The 23,007-nt window shown below is 48.8% G+C and overlaps 1 protein-coding gene across 2 annotated transcripts in view; it reads left to right on the forward strand.

Annotated features, from left to right (window-relative positions):
* CD99 (CD99 molecule (Xg blood group)) overlaps positions 1 to 22,718 on the forward strand; it is a 35,976-nt gene extending 13,258 nt beyond the window's left edge. The window contains exons 2-10 of one of the 2 annotated variants that reach the window (XM_072744990.1): positions 2,506 to 2,538; positions 2,979 to 3,023; positions 3,785 to 3,832; positions 4,515 to 4,583; positions 8,649 to 8,693; positions 10,170 to 10,223; positions 11,644 to 11,757; positions 18,994 to 19,050; positions 20,174 to 22,718. In XM_072744990.1, the coding sequence (XP_072601091.1) occupies positions 2,506 to 2,538; positions 2,979 to 3,023; positions 3,785 to 3,832; positions 4,515 to 4,583; positions 8,649 to 8,693; positions 10,170 to 10,223; positions 11,644 to 11,757; positions 18,994 to 19,050; positions 20,174 to 20,199 (491 nt within the window). In that variant the 3' untranslated portion in view covers positions 20,200 to 22,718. Of the gene's footprint in view, positions 1 to 2,505; positions 2,539 to 2,978; positions 3,024 to 3,784; positions 3,833 to 4,514; positions 4,584 to 8,648; positions 8,694 to 10,169; positions 10,224 to 11,643; positions 11,758 to 16,292; positions 18,622 to 18,993; positions 19,051 to 20,173 lie in introns of those variants that run through there. The other variant, XM_072744991.1, reaches the window with a different exon arrangement.
* The last annotated feature ends 289 nt before the right edge of the window (positions 22,719 to 23,007 follow it).

Raw genomic sequence — 23,007 nt, forward strand, 5'->3', positions numbered from 1 at the left:
TTTGGTGCTGTTTTCTCTGGCTGTCTTGGCCCCAGTGTGGGCAGCAGCGGGCACAGGGGAGCCCGGAGTCCCCTGACGTGGTGGCCCTGATGTCACAGAGTCAGCAGTCTGGGCTTGCAACGGGAAGACCAGTTGTGTAGACGGATAGGTTGCATTCGGTAGAACTAGATTGGGAGGGCTTCCTGCTGGTCAGTGGCGCTGGCTGTCGGATCACTGGATTTCCCGACTGTCCCTGGGGGGTTCCAGCTGATGAGGATGTGGCGCATCCGTGGTGCAAACGTCGGCACAGCCTTGGAGCAGCTGGCCTCCGGGTATCCGCACAACGGGCAGGGTGCGGTGGGATTTTGTAGCCTCGTGGGGAGCACGTGATGAGGGTGTGGCTTCGTGACCAGGAAACAGGGGTCCCAGGGCCACGGGGCAGGGAGAGTCCTGAGACATGGGGTCCAGGCTGCAGTGATGTCAGCTGAAGGCTTCAGGGTCTTGCATGGTGTCCTCGGCCCACGGCCACCTTGCAGGGGCGCCAGCCCCCAGGTCGGGCTGCAAGCCAAGCCCTTGCTGTGGGGCCGAGCACGTCCTCCGGGGTCACGCAGGGGTTGGGGACGATGCTGGGAAGGAGGGGGCCACTGACACTGCTGCCCTTGGCTGACCTGGGGGTCCTGGGAACGGTGGGCTCCGGGGTTGCTTGTGGTGACTCGAGGGGGACGTTTTAGGGAGGGTGAGTCCCAGGTCAGTGGTCATGGTCAGCCCACGTGCACATGCTCATGTGCGGTGCACACACGTGTTCAGTGCAGTGCACACACATGTGCTCATGTGCAGTGAACATGCATGCACATGTGCTCTCGTGCAGTGCGGTGTTCACATGTAGCACACATACACATGCTCATGTGCAGTGTACACACGTGCTCACGTACAGTGTGCACACAGTGTTCACATGTAGCACACACATGCTCACGTGCAGTGCACAGTGTTCACATGTATGCATACACACATGCTCATGTGCAGTGTACACACGTGCTCACGTACAGTGCGCACACAGTGTTCACATGTAGCACACATACACACATGCAGTGCACAGTGTTCACATGTAGTATGCATACACACATGCTCATGTGCAGTGTACACACGTGCTCACGTTCAGTGCACACGTGTTCACATGCAGTGCTCACATGTGCACATACACGTGCTCACATGCAGTGCACACAGAATGTTCACATGTACATATACATGCTCACATGCAGATATACGTGCTCATGTGCAGTGCACATACATAGTGTTCACACATAGTACACACATGTGCTCGGAGTGCACACACATGTGCTCATGTGCAGTGCACATACATAGTGTTCACATGTACACATACGTATGTGCTTATGTGCAGTGCACACAGTGTTCACATGTACACACGTGCTCACGTGCAGTGCACATACATGTGCTCATGTGCAGTGCACACACCGTGCTCACATGTAGTACACACAAACATGCTCGTGTGAAGTGCACATGTATGCACATGTGCTCAGTGCAGTGTACATACATAGTGTTGGTAGGCAGTGCACACAAACAGGCTCATGTGCAGTGCACACACCCATATGCCGCAGTGCACACGTACGTGCTCCCTTGTGCAAACGGGTGCACGTGCATAGTGCAGACACGCAGGGTTTACATGCCGTGTGCACATATACAGGCGTGCGCACGTGCCGTGCACGCACACGCTCACACCCACGGCACATACGGAGTCCCACACACGGTGCATGCGCATGTGTATGCACATGCCCAGTGAGGTCTTTGGTGTTGGTAAACTCTCCACCTGCTGCCTCACGGAAATGTGCCCCATGCACGTTCCTTCCTGAACACATGGAGGTGGCCCCCATGGCATGTTTGTGGGGTGTTGAATGTCTCGCGCTCCCTGAGGTGGGGAAGCTGCCCCCTTGGGGCCTGGTCCTTTTGGCTACTGTCCGGCCTGCGGTCACTGTCCTCGCCGCTGACCAGACAGCCCGTGCACACGCCTCCAAACGAATTTCCTGGGTCGTCTCGTGGTTGTGCGGGAACCTGTGTTAATTGTGTAGTCATGGAAGTCGGTCATAAAAGGGGATTTTTCTGCTCGTGTGTCTTTCCCACCACGTATGGGAAATTGTTACTCATGATCTCAGAGCGTCAGCTGTTCGCTAATGACGCTCGGGCAAAATCACCACGTTTCCTTCTGTCGTCACTGCTGCTAAACGTCCAGATCATTCAGACGTGAACTAGCGTCTTATTTTCGCCGTCAATGTGAGCCTCTCGGATAGATGACGAGTTCCGTTACACATTCTCTGTGTTTCAGAAAGCGTCATTTTATTTTATTTTTTTATTTTTTTATTTTTATTTTTTTATTTATTTTGCGTCATACACTTTAAAGAGCGACTCAATGCCGCACGCATCACGAAACCTAGGCCCTTTTCCGGGGTGTTTTCTTCTTGATTCTTACATTCTTACGTCCTCGATTTCTAACTGCACTCTTTGTCCTCGTAGGTCAAGATTTCGACTTGTCGGATGCCCTTGGCGGTGAGTCCTCTTAAAATTTAATATTTATTTATAAGATGGGAGGTGAGCTGTTCCAGTCTTGACTTAAAACGGAGGATGAGCGTTTTGTCAGAACATGGTATGTCGACGCGTGTGCTGGAGTTAATGGAGTCACACAGGGCGAGGAAAATCCGGACGCTCCGGGTGGGAGATATTAACCCTCCTGGTGGGATCACCCCCACCCACGCTCCTGGTCTCAGTGAAAACCGGGACCAACGTCCGCCTGCGCACCTGTCCATGGGGGTCCTGGCGGGCTCCGAATTCACGCTCCAACCGCTGCCACCGCCCGAGCCATCAGGGAAAGTGGTGTTCTGGACATTTGCCGACTCTACACATTGCATGCAGCAATTTGAGCAATTCCTTGGGAGTTGGCACCGCTCCCCACCCGCAGGACTTGCTGATTCTGTGTCTTTTCTCTGCAGACAATGACAAGAAGCCCACGGCGCCCCCCAAGAAACCCAGCCCTGGTAAGAAGCACACGCGGGTGGCACGGACGGGAGCGATCCCGGCGGTGCGCGCCCTCCTGTTCGCCCCGAGTCGTAGACAAGCACAGAGACGAGCGGTTTCGGGGGCTCTGGACGCAGACTGGTTCCTACTGGACGGACGTTGTGACCTGGGTCATAGAGTCCCATGACTTCTGTGCAACACAGGGCTGACGTGCCTCAGGGGTGCTTTCGCGGGTCCCTTGTGCAGCACCCCTGCCTGCTTTCGCTCTGCTTTTGGATATTCGTTTCCTAGGAGAAGCGATTTTCGGGGCTGAGATGCCCGTAGAACCCGTGAGTGAACCCCATTGCCAACTGTGAGGACACAGCCGCCAGTCCTTGTCCCCGTGTCTTTCTCAGGAAAGCCAGGAATCTGGAATGGGGGTCTGATCCGCTCCTGTTTAGCCACCCAGACAAAAACTGATGCCCAAACCATGGACATCTATCACTGTTGGCTTTTTAAAAAAATTTGTTCTTAATTTAATAGGTTTTTTTCCATAACATTCTTGGCAGGCAGAGCGTGGAACTGCAGCTCAGCCCGCGGCGGGCATGGCGCCGTGGATTGGGACCTTCTGTTTTGTGGGTTTTGTTTTGCTCCTTTGCTCCTTTCAGGAACTTGACTTTCGTGTTGGGACTTGGGTCAGATACTCGGAGAAGTGTTTAGGGAGGCAGGGATGCAGGGTCTCCTCCATCTGTCCAGGGCCCCGAATCCTTTCCTGGGTGTTCATGGCCTGCTTCCCTTGCAGACGATGACGGGTTCAGTCTGGAGGACGCCCTCGGCGGCGGAGGAAACAGTAAGTACCTCTCGGAAGTCTCCTGGGTGGCTGAGCTGCTGGTGATCACCAGACTGTCATCATCCCCAAGAGCCTTGCACGTGTGAAGTAAGAGCTAGCAGCCACCACGCGCACGGAGGGAGTGGCGTCTTGTTGGCCGTGGTTGGCTTTCTGGCTTTTGCAGGTCTGCTTTTGCTTTTATTTAAAAAAAAAAAAAACAAAGAACCAGGCTTGTAGGCCTTGCAGCCACTTGTTAGGTCAATGGGAGCGCCCTTCCCCGCATGTGGGACCCGTGCCCTCTCCCACAAGGAGCCCGTCGCCCCGTTGGGTGTTGTTGCCGCCATCTTGAAATGCTCTGTGCGCTTTGAACGAGGGGCCCCCGCGTTTTGGTTTGGAGCCGGGTCCCTCCAATTCTGGTCCAGACACCTGCTTTCGTTTCTGTGGGAAATGCGTGGGAGTATTAGAAAGGTTCCGTTTGCTCAAAGGTAAGTGTAAGTAGGGCCGCTGGGCCCTGGCGCGTAGAATGGCCAGTGGCCGTGTACGGCCGATCGATTCCCACCGATGTCTACTGTCTGCTAAACCATCCGTAGGCAAACGGATGCGGGTTTTCGGGTTTTTTAGCTTCGTTTTTTGTTTTTTTTGAGGGTCTTTTTTGCTGACTGCAAAGTACACATACATGCTAATGCTTGTGTTTTACCAATAGATGACCCAATGCCGCCTAATCCACCCAAACCGAAGCCTAATCCCAACCCCAAGCAGCCTGGATCTTCTGGTAAGACCCCGTACCCTGCGAGGTGTGCTGTGCGTGTCTCACACTACAGTAGTTTCCCTATCAGCCAAGAAGAGGTCATTTCAGATTAGCGTGGGCTTCATGCGGTGGGGGTGGGGGTCTCTCTGGCACAAGGCCATGGTGGTTTTCCAGGAGCAGGAGACCAGTTTTCCAAACGATATTTCTGGTTAGGATTGGACCTTTTGGTTTCCTGCAGTCGACGTGCGAGGTTTCACAGGCTCTTTCAAAAATGCGATGGAAGATTTTATTTTATTTTTTCAATTAAAAAGAATTTTTTTTATTTGATGGAGCGAGCATGCTTAGCACGGGGAGGGGGAGAGGAGAGGGAGCATCCCAAGCAGACTCCACGCTGAGCGCACAGCCCCACATGGGGCTGGATCCCACCACTTGGAGATCATGACCTGCACTGAAATCCAGAGACGCCCACAACCGCCTGAGCCACCCAGGCGCCCCTCAGTGTATAGAATGGATTTGGAGAGAAGTATGAGGTCCTGGTTTCTCTCTAGAGAAGCTAGTGGATTTTCAGCCCTTTTGCCTTTTTTTGACACATCCTGATATACCTGGAATAATCTGACTACCACCTGCTTTCTGAATTGAATGACTGTCAAGACTTCCGATTCCGAGTGCATTTCTTGCTTTAGATTTGTTTAATTTTTAACACGGAGAAAATCCACATGTTCTCCATGTTGTGTACCGCCGCCAAGATTTGGGTGGTTTGGCTCGCCAGTGTTTCAGGCGTAAGTTTAAATGCCCCGAGTTCTAAGTCCCAATGTCAATCTTTCGTTCGTATTGTCCTAATTTTGTTGTTTGTTTGTTAAATTTCATAAGAATTTGTTCCATTCTGTTTGGCCGTTTTTATCGTGTGACTTTTTTTTTTTTTTTTTTTTTTTTTTGGTTTCTGATCCTACAAAGCCTTCTGTTTTTTTTTTTTAATTTTATTTATTTATGATAGTCACAGAGAGAATGAGAGAGGCAGAGACATAGGCAGAGGGAGAAGCAGGCTCCATGCACCAGGAGCCCGATGTGGGATTCGATCCCGGGTCTCCAGGATCGCGCCCTGGGCCAAAGGCAGGTGCCAAACCGCTGCGCCACCCAGGGATCCCTATCGTGTGACTTTTAATGACGGTCATACTGTTGGAACATGCTTCATGTCGAAAATGTTGCTTTCTTCTGATGCTGGAGAATGATGATTCCCAAAGCAGACTTAAGACACCTTGTTTCTTAAGGATAAAGTTAAAATACGTTTTGTTTCTTATTTTTAATTTTTAAAAGATTTTATTAGTCTATTCATGAGAGAGACACAGAGAGGCACAGACACAGGCAGAGGGAGAAGCAGGCTCCCTGCAAGGAGCTCGATGCAGGACTCGATCCTGGGACCTCGGGGTCACGACCTGAGCCGAAGGCAGACGTTCAACCACTGAGCCACCCAGGTGTCCCTGTTTCTTATTTTTAAATTTTTTTTTGATTTTTTTATTTTTTGTTTCTTATTTTTTAAAAGAGATTCTGGAAGTCAAAATATTCAGGTCAGTGTGTGCTCTGGTTTTTGACCTTTTTTTTCTCCAAATTGTCCAAATTGTACCAGTTCACCCTGGTCCACCTGTTTGTGCAAACGGGCATCCCTCCTGCACACCATCACCGAGCCTGAAAACGGTTGCCAGACGTATCATGTGAAAAGCTGCATGGCCCCGGGCCCTAATTTCATGACTTTCTTTCTCAAATTAAGGAAAATAAATTTGGTATCTCCGTGGCCACATATGGGTTTCTCTTTTGTGGTTGCTTCTGGGTTACGTTTGAGGATAACCGGCCCCTCCTTCCTGACTGAGAAGCCTGCTTCATCCACTTGGAGACACTATTTTCATTCTTTTATTATGAAAACATCCCCCCCCCCCCCATTTTAGCATTTCAGTATTTTTGACAGTGATTATTTTTATTTATTTAATTTTTGGCAAGTGAGTCTTTTAATGTGTGTGTATATGTGTGTGTTTTCCCCTGGGGTCTTTTATGCTTGAACAGTTTCCCCCGCTTCTTTGCGGCTCTTTGATTTTTCCTTTTAATTTAACAATCGCTTACTCATTGTCCCTCATCCTTCTCGGAAGAAATAAAACCCTGTCTTTATTCTCATTTGAATGCTTTCCAACAAGAAATCAATTTGGAGAGCACCGACTGTTTGCAAAATTGAGCTTTTTCTTTTTTTTTTCTTTTGGATTCAGTTTTCTGTGCTTCTTTCATGTTGCTATTCCTATAAGCGTATTTCTGGATTTGCTCTTCCCTGTCTGTATTTGTGTCTGTGAACACAGTGTAAGCCCTTTATTTTTCCTGCTTCTTTCTGTGATACAGAAGTGAATTTCGAACATCTTTCCTCACTAGCCGCTGAACGACGAATCCTTATTACCTGTTAATTATTTTACGTTCCTCGTTCAGCATTTATGAAAAGACTATGATATTATTTTTCATATATTTTTAATCAGATGTATATGTATCTTTATATTTTTCTCTTTCCAGTTTTCTTGCATTTAAATCATTTTGCCTTGGCTAGAAGACCCATATTAAATTTCATCAAGTGCATGTCGTCATCAATGCATATGAGCAATTTTTTCCTTTTAACTCGTGAATATGACAAAATATATGGAAGGATGTCTCACTATAAAATACACCCTTGACTTGCTGGAATAAACCATACTGGGTCATGATAGGTTTTACTAAACTGACGGATTAAGTCTGACGTGTATCAGCTAACTACTGCTGCTTAATACACTATGCCTGAACCCAACGTAGTTTATTTTTTCTTTTTTTCTTTTTTTCCAATGTAGTTTAAAATTTAACTTGTTATGTCTTTGGGTACCTGGGTGGCTCAGTTGAGCACCTGACTTTTGGTTTTAGCGGAAGTCAGGACCTCAGGGTTGTGACATCGAGCCCCACATGGGGCTCTGCGCTCAACATGGAGTCTGCTTGACTCCATTCTCTCTCCTTCCCCCACTGTGTCTCCCCCCACCCCCTGCTCATGCTCTCTTTCTCTCTCAGTCTCTAAAATAAATAAATAAAATATTTTTAAAAGTTTGTTTAGTATGTGTCACGAGTCCAGGCAAGCCTTTGTTGACCTTGGCATGGCTGTCAGGTGTCTGTGGTCAGCTGGTGGGTCTTCTGGGGTTGGCTTTTTTGGGTCACCTCAGCTGGGATGACTAAGGTCACCGTTATGTGTCTCACCCCGCTACCAGCTTTTAAATGAGTCCCTCTCAAGAGGCAAGAGCATCAACCCCAACAGAGGCTAATTTAAGATGCTGACCTGGCTCCCATTTTGCCGACTTACCATTGTCCAGAGCAAGTCACGTGGCTGAGTCCAGAATCGACAGGTGAAATTTAATATGGGTCTTCTAGCCAAGGCAAAATGATTCAAATACAAGAAAACTGGAAAGGAAAATATAAAGATACATATCCATCTGATTTAAAAATCATTTGCAATCGACATGCCACCAAGATGAGGAGAGTGAAGACTGAGGGCCCTTAGGGCATTGAATCTATACCAGACAGGTCCCTTGGAGATTATTTTATTTTTTTCCACCCAAAAGACTGCTGTACGCTTTCCATTTCTTTTGGTATCTTTTTCAGGTTTTCTAGCAGAGTCTTTGGTAAGACTAATTTTAGGAGTTTTATTTATTTTTATTTTTTATTTTTAAAAAATATTTATTTATTCATGATAGACATAGAAAGAGACAGAGACACAGGCAGAGGGAGAAGCAGGCCCCACGCCGGGAGCTCCACGCGGGATTCAATCCCGGGACTCCAGGACGGCGCCCTGGGCCAAAGGCAGGCGCTAAACCACTGAGCCACCCAGGGATCCCCAATTTTAGGAGTTTTAAAGTAGAATTGGGAATTCAGTTGTCACTGTATATTTGAAATATTTTTTTTTTCTATAAAGTAGAGCCCCTCTTGGATTCCCCCTGCCACAGATCCTCTTTAGATTCCGATAGTGTTTTTCTTCGTTCCGAGACATCGAGACCCTCCCGAGAGCCCCAGTATGGCAGATGATGCTGTGTTTTTGTCTTCTAGGTGGCTTTTCAGATTCTGATCTCGTCGATGGAGCTTCAGATGGAGGTAGAGTTACTACTTCTTCTCTTTTCTCTCTATCACCCGCCTGCTTAACACAATGACATTAGGGTCTACACCCTTAGCCGTCAGCAGAGTTACAGTCAGCTGCTTGGAATTGGCTTCGGATCTCCAGCATTTGTAAATGCATCAAGGGTGGGGACCGTAAGACCTGCCCCAGAGAGGCTGGTCCCTAGGAGCTGTGTTAATGGTTCAGTTACCCACCATGTCCATGGGGCTGGAGGTCGGCTGATCGGGCACTTCTCAGACATCTGAACTGTGGATCACCTGTTTGTTTTTTTCAGTGACTGTTGGGTGTCTCCAGTGGCATGTTCTATTATTTAATGAACGTAGAAATCAAAGCCCTGAGAATGAGCTCATGTGACCCTTGTTGGCAGCATTACAGTTCAAAAAGCAGATTTCCTAACTCTCTTTAAAATCTTAGGTAAGACTAGGGTCCAAAGCTGGATATAATACATAGAATATAAGTCAATAAAAATATACACGAGATAAATGTAATGACCTCTGTGTTTATGGAAGTTAGAATATATTTATATTTATTTATTATATTTACTTACAGTTTGTCTTAACGTATATTGCAGTTGACCGTTGAACAAAACAGATTTGGTCTGCGTGGGTGCACTTACATGTGCATTTATTTCAACGAATGCAATATACTCCTGTCAATGTATTTTCCCTTCCTTATGATTTTCCTTTAAGATTTATATATTTATTCATGAGAGACACACGCAGAGGGAGAAGCAGGCTCCCTGCGGGGAGCCCGATGTGGGCCTCGATCCTCAGATCCCTGGATCATGAAATGAGCCGAAAGCAGATGCTCAACTGCTGAGCCACCCAGGCCTCCCCCTTATGATTTTCTTAACGACGTTTTCTTTTCTCTAGCTTGATTTATTGTAAGAATACAGTAATACAGCGTATAACATAGAACACATCATGTATATGTTATCAACTATTTATGTTATCGGGAAGCCTTGCTGTTTAGAGGCTCTTAGTAAGTAGTAAAGTTTCGGGAGGAATCAAAAGTTGGACTTTCAACTCTGTACGGTGTTGCCTCCCCTAATCCTCTTCTGTTGTTTAAGGGTCACTTGTATATATCCTCAGAGTCAACAGGAATGTCCCTCGGATCACCTCATAGCCATGGGCCGTGTCTCCATGGGTGGGTTCCAAGGCCCTGGATGGGATTGTTCCCAAGAGCAGTCAGGATCCCTGAGGCACCCAGGACTTACTGGGTCTCCTGCAGCCTACCGTGGGACGGGTGGTCTGACTCAGGAGCTGAGCCCCTCTGTCAGGTAAATGGGAACAAGCCCGATGATTACGTTTAGCAAAGCAGGGACTCAAAGGGAACAAAGGACTCTGTGACTTCCTTCACAACTCAAGGTCCCAGGAGTTGATCTTTGCTACGAGATTTCCTTTACCAAAAATCTTCCCAATGCAACTTGCTGCAAGCCTGTTTCTCCCTTGCAGGAGGCGGTGGCGGTGGTGGCGGCGGAAGCCAAAGGCCCGACGGGGAGGAGCAGGGTACGTACACGTGGTTTCTGATGCCTTGGGTTCCTTATGTGCACTGTTGAGAAAAAGTGGACTGCGGTGGTCAGGATCAAACCTGTAGCATTAGCTCTGTCGTCCTAAAGATGATGGCGCGAAGCATCAAAGTGCGATTGCTCTGTGCCAGGCCATGTCCCAAGCGCTCTGCTGGCGTATCTGGTTGACGTTCTTTAAGAGACTCAGCAAGGGAGTCTTGATGTGATCCACAGGTTACGTTGACTCATCTTCCCATAGTGCCCTAAGAAGGAATACCGTGTGTATTACCCTGGGTTGCCCAGAGAAACAGACCCATCGGAATCTATCTATAGATACACGTAGGTATAGATGTACAGAAAGAGATTGATTATGAGGAATTGTCCTACATAACTATGAGGCTGAGAAGTCCCGTGGTCTGCTGCCTGCAAGCTGGAGACCCAGGAGAGGCACTGGTGTGGTTCAGTCCCAGTACTTTGGACGGGAAACCAGAAGAGCCAGGAGTGCAAGTCTCCACCTGAGTCTCAGATCCCAAGAACCAGGAGTGCCTGTGCACAAGGGCAGCCGAAGATGGATGTCCCGTCTCTGCGCTCTGTTCTGTTCAGGGCCCCTATGGATTGGTCATTGCCCATCCTCACTGGTGAAGACCACCTGCTTCACGTAGTCTGTAGATACAAACGTTTAGCTTTTCTGAGAACATCCCTACGGACGCATCCGGAAGGAATGTTTTTCTAGCCATGCAGACACCTCTTAGCCCAGTCAAGTAGACACAATTAACCACCACACCATCCTTGACCGACTCATGGAGCGGGACGTCATGTGTACCCAGCATGCAGAGAAATTGCTAGCTGTCAAGTCAACGTGGCACAGCTACACGTAGCGTGAGAGTTACTGATGGTGCATGGAAACTCCATCGTGGCGTAAATCAAACAAAAGTACCGAAGGGGGTCAGTGGCTTTCGCTTTCAGAAAATACATGGTGAGAATGATGCCACGCAGCCTCTGAGTAGTCCCAGGTGGGTACCACACACTGTGGGCTATGGTGCCTCACCTCAGAGCTTCCACCTCAACCTGTTAGGGCCCCTGCACTGGCCATAGGGATCGGAGGAGGCAGGGTGTGTCGTCCACGGGAAACCAGTTTTGCATTGGAAGCGGTGCACGTAGTCAAATGAATCCCGATTCCAGATGTGACTTTCGGGAAGCAGTATGGCTGGCCCTTCATATCATGCAAGCGGATTGGATGTGGTGTTGGGAGTTGGGCAAGGCTCAGGAGTGGGGTTTCTTCCATGGTCACCCTGTGACCCTATGTCTTGACACTCAATCTCACCTTTTTCCCATGGGCGGGGCCTCCAGCCACCTGCCCTGTGCCTGGTCTGCTGTCCACGAGTGTCCCCAGTCATGGTGCCGTGTGCTTCTTCCCACAGCTGACTCCCCTGGGGTAGTCCCTGGCATCATTGGGGCTGTCGTGGTGGCCGTGGCCGGAGCGATTTCTAGCTTTATCGCCTACCAGAAGAAAAAGTTGTGCTTCAAAGAAAACGGTAAGGTTTCTGGGGCTGCTTCCTTTCGTTTGTGCCTTACTAACTTGAAATCTGTGCTTTCTCAAAACTAAAACACACCAGAAGTCCGGTTGGCGTGGGACCTGTGTGAGGCCGCTGATAGTCCAAGAGATTGCTGAAATACTAGAACCAGACTTTGTAGCTTCCATTCCAGCGCCGCCCAGGTGGAGTTGTGTGGATTTTGCAAGTCGCTAACCACCCGTCTTTGGGGTTTCCATCTATAAAGGGGAGATGATCGTCTGCACACCATAGCACTTTTGTGAGGATCCGTAGGTTGTGTGTGAAAGTTTTGACAGGTTGGTTGAAGAAATGTTAGCTCATGGAAATGTTAATTCATCCTTATTTATAATCGCTGTCATTCCTCATCGCCCTTATGACAAGAGGGATGGCTGGGATGGCCGCCATATTGTTTGCCCCAACCAAGGGAATTTTTTTTCTTAAGATTTTATTTATTTATTCATGAGAGACGCAGAGAGAGAGAGAGAGAGGCAGAGACACAGGCAGAGGGAGAAGCGGGCCCTGTGCAGGGAGTCCGACGTGGGACTCGATCCCGCGTCCCCAGGATCACACCCTGGGCTGAAGGCAGGTGGTAAACCGCTGAGCCACCCCGGGATACCCCAACCAAGGGAATTAAAATCAAAATGTGGGGCACCTGATTCCCTTTCTGGTACAACCCTGTACTAACTAGTGCTTGGAGGGTTTTTGGGTAGGATATAAAAATTATAGGGGAATATGGAGGATGTCACGCCCAACAACATAGGGGTTGGAACTCCATCGTTGGCTGTTTTGAGACCATATAGGCAAGAGTTCCTGGATTACATAGGATTTGCCATGGTGTCAGCTGTATTTTGAACATAGCTCATGTTCATGCATCTCTGGGTTGCTCAAAGTTTTGACTTTCCTCTTGTAAGGTGAACACAAGGGGTGGACTCTGATGGGGGTCCTATTGGGCTGTGGGTGGAGGCTCACAGTGTCTGAACGTCTCAACCTACCTGTGGTTTCAAGTCCAGATTCATACTTAGCCATTGAGCTCCATTCTCACGGATCACTGCCTGAGGACTCTAGGGAAATACACAAAAGATGGGGCACCTGGATGCCTCAGCAGTTGAGTGTCTGCCTTTGGCTCAGGTCGTGATCCTGGGGTCCTGGGATCGAGTCCCGCATCGAGCTCCCTGCAGGGAGGCTGCATCTCCTTCTGCCTTTGCCTCTGCCTCTCATGAGTAAATAAATGAAATCTTAGGGGAAAAAAAGATTTGAATAGATGGTGATACAAAATTTGACTATAGGCAGGGAGTCTACCCTTAATGTCCCATCTTTAGAGATTTTTAGATTCACAGACTGTGTCTGTAGCCTGAAATTGAAGGTCCCAAAGAGCTTATGGGTTCACAGATTTAACATAAGCTGCTGTTTTGAGGGTAAGGGTGCTTCATTATGTCTGTTTCCCACATGTGACCCGGTGCCTTCCATCAGAGTTGCTTGGGAAACCATGCTTGGTTGTCTGAATGTTGAGCGTCCAGCATGTCCAAATGGACAGATGACCAAGGTCAAAGACGTGCCCAAACGGACAGATGTCCAAGGTCAAGGATGTGCCCAAATAGACAGATGTCCAAGGTCAAGGATGTGTCCAAATGGACAGATGACCAAGGTCAAGGACGTGCCCAAATGGACAGATGACCAAGGTCAAGGACGTGTCCAATGGCCAGATGACCAAGGTCAAGGATGTGCCCAAATGGACAGATGACCAAGGTCAAGGACGTGCCCAAATGGACAGATGACCAAGGTCAAGGACGTGTCCAAATGGACAGATGACCAAGGTCAAGGATGTGTCCAAATGGACAGATGACCAAGGTCAAGGACGTGCCCAATGGACAGATGACCAAGGTCAAGGATGTGCCCAAATAGATGACCAAGGTCAAGGACGTGCCCAAATGGACAGATGTCCAAGGTCAAGGATGTGCCCAAATAGACAGATGTCCAAGGTCAAGGATGTGTCCAAATGGACAGATGACCAAGGTCAAGGACGTGCCCAAATGGAGAGATGACCAAGGTCAAGGACGTGCCCAAATGGACAGATGACCAAGGTCAAGGATGTGTCCAAATGGACAGATGACCAAGGTCAAGGATGTGCCCAAATGGACAGATGACCAAGGTCAAGGACGTGCCCAATGGACAGATGACCAAGGTCAAGGACGTGCCCAAATAGATGACCAAGGTCAAGGATGTGTCCAAATGGACTTCATTTCTGCTCTCTCTCTGAAAATGCTCAGCTCAGAGCATGATGCCCAGCCCAGAGAGGGGGAAGGCACGCCTGCTAGGGAAGGAGGTATGGGAAGTCCAGGCACAATGATTTTCTGAAAATCTGTAGGTGACTTTCAAACCCAATTTGGATCTCCAAATCCAGTCGGATTCTGGAGTTGTAAGGCATTTATATCACCTTGTGTTTGGGATATACGACCCCCTTGGATGTTATGGTGCCAGTTTGACATTCATATGCCAAGGCACTATGCCAAGGCACAGCGGTTTGGGGGAAGGACCCAAGAATCTTAATGGACTTGACATTGTCCGATACTTGGAGTGGGGTTAGGAGCTTGGGAAAGCAAGTGTTCTCCATTCCCCTGTACCCCATTCCTGGATTTTGGTCTTTGTTTGAAGCATTCGTGTTCCTAACACGGGATGAAAACGGAAAATTCCCCAGGTAGAAATAGTCGAGTTGAATTAACAAATTTCAAAAATAAAAGCATCTTCCCAAAAGAATGGGCTCAGGGCACTCTGGAACTCAACACGTGCTTACTGAGCAGCGAGCTGAATTCTTCATTTCCCCAGGATTTTGTGCAGTTTCTCCTGCATGAGCCAATTGAATATTGGGGCCAACTTTATAAGCTCGATTTGCTTTCTGGTTTTATTGGAGTTGGGGATCTTAGCTGATTTAGACACACAAAGAAAAAGTAAAAAAAAAAAACTGGTGGGAAAGAAGAGGTGGATTAGAACAAGGGAAGTAGGCTGGTAGTTCCGATATCAGTTGTTAAGGATTTTTATCTGTTGCCATAAAATGCGCAGCGTTAAGATAAAGAAAACTGGGTGCTCTTTTTCTATAAACCCCAAGATGCTAACGCGGGGCAGTGAGTATCTCTTTGGAGTCCAGGAATAGATATTTTGGTGTTTTCGACCTGTGTTAGCGGGGAACTCAGTGTTTGTCTCCATGGTGCGTTTTTATGAACAGAGGTAGAAATGAAGTGTTGGGTCTGGGCACTGGGCCCTGGAAGATCCTAGAGCTTTTGGGGCATCTGTATAGGAATATTGATGGGTTTTCTTCATGGGGGTCAAGTAGTGCGCATCCACGGGTAGCTGTGAGCTTGGACGTTTCCTAAAAAGAATGTGGCCACGGTGCATCCCACTGCTTGAAGGAACCACGGTTTTGGGGGAAAACCATTGTTCTGGAAGAGTGACTATTTATAAAGAGGGTGGTTTTCCAGGACCTTGTCACTGCGTTGAATTTCGTGGTGTCTGTTGACCCAGGCGCCATCAACTGGGCGCAAACCGGGGCGCTCTCAGCCCAGAGACGCATCCGGCAAATACGAGCCGACCTGCTGTACAGGTGCTGAAGCGCTTTTGAGTATCACGCTCTGAGCTGATGCCCGGAATCCATGGCCCATGGGATTTGGTAGATGTGTCCTGTCTTCCTGGAGGTCTGGGTGTGTCCCCAAGAGTTTAACGTGGTTTTCTTCCAAATGACGCATGCTGGCCTGTTAGAGCCGTTCGGGGGCGTGGGCTCCCCGCCGACGTGATGCGTGGCTTGCTGGGCTGGCGCCACGGGACCGGTTTGAGCGGCAAATGGCGTGGGTGGTGACCTCCTTTCACAGAGCTGTCACCTGGCGGGCACGAGCTGGCTGTTTGCGGGCTTGTCCGCCTGAGGTCCGCAGCGGATGCTTGAGGCGTTGCTGGCGTGAGCTGCGGCCATCCCCATCTCCACCTCCCTGTCCTCCTTGATTTTGCTTTCATCTCTCCTTGGCTCCTCCATTGCACTTTGGGCTTTAAGCATCGCTTAAAAAATAAAAAATAAAAAATAAAAAAAATCCTAAAATCGCTCTGCTCCTGCCCAAAGAGTGCCTTTGTAACAGCGGCGGCTGCTGCCTCGGGCTTCGGACCCGCGGGGACCTCTCTGAAGTTTACCTCCTTTCTGTTTTTCTTTTCCTTTTCTTTTTCTTTTTCTTTTTCTTTTTCTTTTTCTTTTTCTTTTTCTTTTTCTTTTTCTTTTTCTTTTTCTTTTTCTTTTTCTTCTTTTCCTTTTCCTTTTCCTTTTCCTTTTCCCTTTTCCCTTTTCCCTTTTCCCTTTTTCCTTTTCTTTTTCTTTTTCTTTTTCTTTTCCCTCTTCTCTTTTCTCTTTTCTTTTTTTTCTTTTCTTTTTTCTTTTCTCTTCTCTTTTTTCTTTTCTCTTTCTCTTTTTTTTCTTTTCTTCTCTCTTCTTTTCTTTTCTTTCAGTTTTTTTTTTTTTTTCATTTTTCAACCTTTCGTTTCAGATGAGCCGAAGATGTAGGGACAAGCAGAAAGCCGTGTGCAAGCCCGGAGCCGCTCCCGTGCGATCAGGGCTTGTCCGCTGAGATGCAGAGTCTAAAGCAAACCCTGGCCCTTGCCCTCGTCCCCGTGGCTAGCCGTTGCCGTGGCACTGGGACGCCTCCCAGGCCGTGTCCCCCTTCCACATGCACGGAAGCTCCTACCCGCGTACGGCGTTCACGCGTACGTAGCTTCAGGACGCCAAGAGGAATGCAGAATATTTTCTAGTAAACTTAAAGCCAAGGGAAGAGAGATGGTGGCGGGTGGCGCACGCGGGGCGCTTCTCCGCATTCCTCGGGTTCCTGCCCGGCTGCCGCGTTCGTGTTTCTGTGAATGGGCCGCGGGAGCCGCGAGCCTCGGCCGCGTCCTCCTCACGCAGAGCCCACCGGCTACTCCGTTTGATCCTGCAGCGCAGCCTTTAACGTCTGACTTCCCCACCACACGCCGCGTCCCACGAAGCACTTCCTTGCCGTCTCTCTGACCGTTTTTTTTTTTTTTTAATTAAATGGGTGACTATCCCACTTCTCCAGGGGGGAAGAAAAATATCCGCTTATTTAGGAATGACCCACAAACGTCACGATCTGAGAATTATGAAGTTAGGTGACATCAGGGTGGCGTGTGCCGACACGTGAGAATCCGTGCATCTTGGAAATCCCCGTAAACGTGAAATCACCTGTAGGTTTTTTCTTTTTCTTTATTATTTTTTTTCCTAAATGTTTTTTCTACCCCTGCGTACGTCTGGGCATCTCCTTCCCTTGGACATATAAATCGCTTTTCTCATCTCGACCTCATGCAGAGACTTGGCATTGCCTCCGGCCTGGGGTGGGGTGGGTGGTGGTGATGTCAGGGCGGGATCGCTGGCCGGCTGTGGGGTTAGCATGGCTGGTTGGCTGGTGGATGGGGAGGTGAGCTGTCATGGGGGCCCTGCATGTTTTTTTCTTGAGTCTGGTCACCCCTCAATGGTCACCGTGGCCATTGACTGGTGCTTTGGATGATGTGCGTGTGTGTTTTTTAGTTCTTATAAAAGGACGCTTGCTCTCAGATTAGCACTTGGGCCCGTGTGCCCCCGAGAAGCAAGTCCTCAGTGTGGCCTACGATGAGGTGCTGCTGGTCAGTGGTCCCCCAGGGCCGTGGTTTTGCCCCAAACGCATGCTGTGTGTATACTTAAATAATCCCCAGGCACGGAGAGCCGCGAAAGCTGCAAATTCCATAACCGCTCTAGCAGCCACACGTGGTCCCTAGGGCCGCAGAAAAGCACGCGCATTGCCTTTGTGTATGTTGAGATGTGGTGTGCTTGGGTTTTTACATTTGGATGCAGAGTGGATTCCCCAGAACCTGGCCGGTCTCCCTGTAAGAGCCCACGGCACGACGGGGCTACGGGTGGTTGGGTCTCGAGGGCTTGCATGGGTCTCCTCTGGGGAGACGGGGGATCTGGCTGTGCATCCCTGGTGGTCACCTCAGCTGGGGTCCTTCTCAAGAGTTGGCGCTTGCCAACGGCCGTGTGGCGCTCCAGCAAACAGCATTACCAGCAGAATCTGGGAGAACCGCCTGGGGGACAAAGCCACGTCTGAATCACAGCCAACTGACCCCAACGGTGCTGGCATTAGTGCTCTGTCCCCCGTGCACACTGATTCCAGGGAGCGCAGGTTGTGTCCTTCTCCCCAGAGGGCACGTACACGGGTCGTGGACCATGCAGCATCCACCCTGCTCGCTCCGCGGCACCCTCCCTACACTGCTGCCTCCAGAAGGTTCTCCTCGGAAGCTGGCGGTGTGTGATGGCCACATCAAGAAGCATCAGAAGATGCCCTTTGACGTGTTGCCCCCACAACGGATGTGGCCATTAGTCCATCTCGTCGCTCCTCGCGGGCGTGTACTGCTGTGTTCTCAGTCGCCACCGGATGAGCTGTCCTGTTGCCATGTGCTCGCGCTACACCTTGTGTGTGCCCATGGCCGCCACCTGCCCTGCCAGCACGAGACCCAACATGTGTGCACTTACGGCTCTCTTACAACCGTCTGGGTCTCCTTTTTTGGAGATTGGGGGATGGGGGCACAGATTATGGGATTTCTCGCACTCCCACTGGGCCCGTTCTTCTGTGACCTGGAGCAGAAGTCACATGGTGTGTCTTTTCATGACAGGATTCTCCCCCCACCCGCCACCCCGCTAAAAGCAATGTATTTTGTGTAACAGTTTGAGCTTTGTGAACGGTCTTGGATGTCGTTTGCTCGGGCCCCTTTGTGGCCGCTGTTCCTGAGCGACACCACCATGGAGAAATAAACACCTCTTTGCCTGTGAAATCTGTCCGCTGTCTTGAATTCGGTCAACTCGTGCTGTAGATCTTGGGGGTGGAGGGACGATTAGGGGCCTTGGTCGTGTCTGCTCTGATGTGTGTTTGGCAGATTTCAAAATAGAAATTAAGAATTAAAAAAAAAAGCAACAGATAACAACAAGAAAACCCAAAAGCAAGCCAACGGGACCCTGTGATGCCCTGTTAGTCTTCGATTCCCTGTGGATGGGGCTGCACTGAGCGGGTCTGCATCTCCGTCCCTCCTGGCCCCATTGATTGTGGGGGGTGGATAGGAGGGTGGGGAGCTGGTTCCAATGACAGTGACATTAGGGTGCATTCTTGGTATTCACCCCCTTGGGGCATCTTTTGTGCTTCCTTTCAGCCGACCAAGGTGACACCAGCACGAAAAACCAGCAGAGCACCAACGCCGAGCAACCAGGTGAGCAGCCGGGCACCAGCCCTTGTACCTTCTGTCCTCCTGCCGTGCTTCTGCGCAGCTCCACGGCGCACTGCGGGGCATTCCATGAGTTCCTCTGTGTACCCACGTTTCTGAGGGGACGGGCTCCAGTGACGCTGTGTAGACGCTCTGGGGCTTGAGGCTTTCAGATGACACCCACTGTTGTCTCCGACTCTCTTTAACGATCAATGAGGAGACTTGGCCCGCGGTGCCCCCCTCGTGGCTGCATGCTCGGGAGGTCGGCCGGCTGGTGTGCAAATGAATTTTCCATGTGATTTTTACTTATTTTGAATTTGAAAAATAGGCACTTTTAGGAAGTGCGTGTCTTACCTGCGGCAACTTCAAAATGGGGAGAGATGTGTCACACACGGCATCATTGTTGAAGTACCCAAAAACGCACAGTAGACTTCTACACCGTAAATGACTTGATGAGAAAAATGGTAGTCCCAAATCATTTTATTTTTTTTTTTTTTTTTTTATTTTTTTTATTTTTTTATTTTTTTTTATTTTTATTTTTTTTAAATTTTTTTTTTTTATTTATTTATTTATGATAGTCACACAGAGAGAGAGAGAGAGGCAGAGACACAGGCAGAGGGAGAAGCAGGCTCCATGCACCGGGAGCCCGACGTGGGATTCGATCCCGGGTCTCCAGGATCGCGCCCTGGGCCAAAGGCAGGCGCCAAACCGCTGCGCCACCCAGGGATCCCTCAAATCATTTTAAATTAATAAAAACCACGGCACCTGATTAAGAAAATTATGTGTGGTGAGATTTGGCAGATCACAGATGTTTTTGGCCGTGTCAGAGAAGTCGCTGGGAGAAATTGCCTTCTCCTGTTTTTTTCCCTACTTTTCCTGGGGTATCTTTTTTTTTTTTTTTTTTCTAGCTAGAGTTGATCATACTCTGAAATTTGTTGAATCTGTTTCCCCTGGGAGGTTAGAGTTGGTTTTTGCTTTCTGTCGGCAGTGTGTTTGGCCTGCATTTGTCTTCCGCAGCGAGGGAGTCACCTGCGTCTGAAGTGTTTGAGGCGCAGATGGTGACATGCGGGTTTTCGGGGGACCTGGGCATGCCGTGTGAAGTCATTCCTTGTCTGTTTGTCCTTGACAGTTCAGTGGACTCTTCTGGAAAAATAGAAGCTTGGCCATAAATGCGACTCTGTGACAATCCCCGCAGGAGGACGAGTCTGGCCTGCTGCGTCCTCCCGACAAACGCAGGCACCAGGGCAGAGCCAGCTACGCCGGGATCCAGCCCCATCCTGTCCATGCCTTTGTTCACGCTGAGACTCTTTCTTTTGACCTTGACATGCGTTGTGCCTGTTTGCACCACGCTGGGTAGATGAGGGATACTCGTGCCGTGGGTTGCATCCCGAGGGGAATGGCGCTCACGCTATCCGTGGCCGTTAGGTGTTTCCCCGTGGTGTGTGAAAGGCCTTTTGTCCATCACAGTCAGTCCATCAATCCAATGCTGACCCCACAAAGTTCCCCCACCCGGAACTCTGGGTCATGTGACCAGCCACGTGTGAATTAAACACAACCGTCCCCTGACATTGACCCTTGGATACAGTGACATAAGCCTTCAATTAGTGTCCTCAGAATCTCCTTCATTGGGTAAGATTTTTTTTCACACCACACTAATAAAAAAATAAAAAACCAAGTACTTTTTACTTAAATGTCTTGCCATGGGGTGACCTTTAAAGGAGGCTGTGGAGAGTAGTGGAATAGACCCCGTGGTGCCTTTTCTGGGGCTGTAAGACAGTTGATTGACCCAAGCATCCCCCTGCATTTTCGGGATTTTCTTTCTCTGCCTATTTGCCTCCTCTGCTCTGGTACACCAAGGACATTCAGATACTCCCCTGGGTTACATCCTTCTCTGTATTCAGATACTCCCTCATGTCTAGATACTCCCGTGCATTCATATATTCCCTTGGATCAGATACTCCTGTACATTCAGATACTCCCCTGTATTGCATACTTGTCTGTATTCAGATACCCCCCCCCCACATTCGGATACTCCCCTGCATTAGATATTTCTCTATACTTAGATACTCCACTGTATCAGATACTTCTCTGCCTCCAGACACTCCCCTACATCAGATACTCTGCAATTCAGCTACTCACCTACATCAGATACTTCCCAGTATCACTTATTGCCCTGCATCCAGATACTCCCCTACGTTCAGATAGTCCTCTTCATCAGATACTCCTGTAGATTCAGATTTTCCCCTGCATCAGATATCGCCCTGCATTCAGGTACTGCCCTCTTGTTCTGTGGGGTTTTTTTGTGGAAATTTGCCAACTGTAACATCCTTACAAAGTGTTTTAACTGCTTCGATGCGAGAGCTTGCTTTAACTTTGCAGTAAACGTGCTTTGCGGCAGAGGACCTCCTGCTTTGTGTCCTAAAGACTCGAACTGAAAGCATCAACTCTTCCTCCTTGAAATAAACAATGACTCTTCTACGTCAAGAAGCACGTCCCCAATGTAGGGCCCTGCACACACACACATGCACATGCACGCACAAGGCGGCAGAGACGCATGCTTGTATGTGGCAGTTGGCAAAGGGCTTCGTTGAGATCTTCGTGTTCACGTCATGACGTGCAGAAGCCCTGATGTTCTAGGTGCATACACTTCCCTCCGCTGAAGAATTAGGACACCTTCATCAGCTTCCAGTGACACGGCAGGCTCATGCAAATCTGTTAGGACAGTCGTGCGGAGAATGGCATGTTTGTGAGGATGCCTCATCTCATCATCAGTAGTGCTGTTCAGAGGGGCAGCGTGTTGTCCAAGCCAGGTTCACACACATCTGTCCCTATCGAGGGGTATGTTGGCATCACACCTGGATGGTGTGCCATCACATATCACCAGATTTTGGGGAAGGGCTGGGGTGGAAGTATCAGTCCTCCATCATGGGTCTTTGTCACTTGGAAGCTCAGAAACACTGCTGGCAGTCTGGGCGGTGGGCCCCTGAGCCTTGGTCCCTTGTGTTAAGGACTCCGTCCCTCCCCGGACACTATCCCTCCATCAGCCCCTACTTCCCTCCATTGCCTACGAGGTTTCAAGCTTCATTCTCAAGATCCAATGGGGAGCATGGTCTCTGGCTCTTTTTGCATTTAACTTCTTTTTCCTGTTTTTCATCGATGGTAACCTTTGAGTCTGTGAAGTGGTAAAATTAAAAAAAAAATGGTTGAGACCCCTGAGTGTGTATCACATCCATTCATTAATTCATTCTGCAAATAGCTACCCCCCTGTGGCTCAAGTGTGTACGGAGTTGGACATGACACTGGATTCTGGAGGACATAACACAAACATCTCAAGAGTTGGGGTCAAGGGCTGAGGGCTGGATTATCTCATACACTTGGGCCCTGTTGCTTAGTTAGCACGAAACACCTAGGTGACAAACACAGCACAGAAGTATCCACGTTCTTCTCAAATGAGCCTGTAAGGTCAGATTCTGCATGCAAACTTGCTTTATAATTTAAAAATGCATAAACTCTGTAACTCTGTGAACAGCATTGACATTTTTGTAAGCATTGCAGTCATACTATCAGCGTAAATGTCTCCTTAAAGACGAAAATACGGAGACCGTGGGTATTTTTTTTTTAAGGTATATGAAATCATGACTCCTTTGTAAATAAATCTGTACATTTAAGCGATACATCAATGGGACTGATTTTTTTTTTTTAATGGAGGGTGGATGCCCATCTTTGTAGAACTGCTTTGAGTTCACATTGACATGAAAAGAAACCATCTTCTGAAAAATCAAATTGGAATTAGGTGGCTCATTTGGTCATTAGGTATCTTGACAAAAATGCCTTTGTTTAATCATTTTCAGGCTTCTCTATGAAGAAGGCATAGTGTCACGGTTTTGAAATCAGGATTAGAAAATGTATGTAAGGGCTAATGGGACACAGTGACACGGTTAGAGGGTTTGGTTTCTTTTTTTT

Source organism: Vulpes vulpes, chromosome X, assembly GCF_048418805.1.
Source record: "Vulpes vulpes isolate BD-2025 chromosome X, VulVul3, whole genome shotgun sequence".
Taxonomy (NCBI): Eukaryota; Metazoa; Chordata; class Mammalia; order Carnivora; family Canidae; genus Vulpes; species Vulpes vulpes.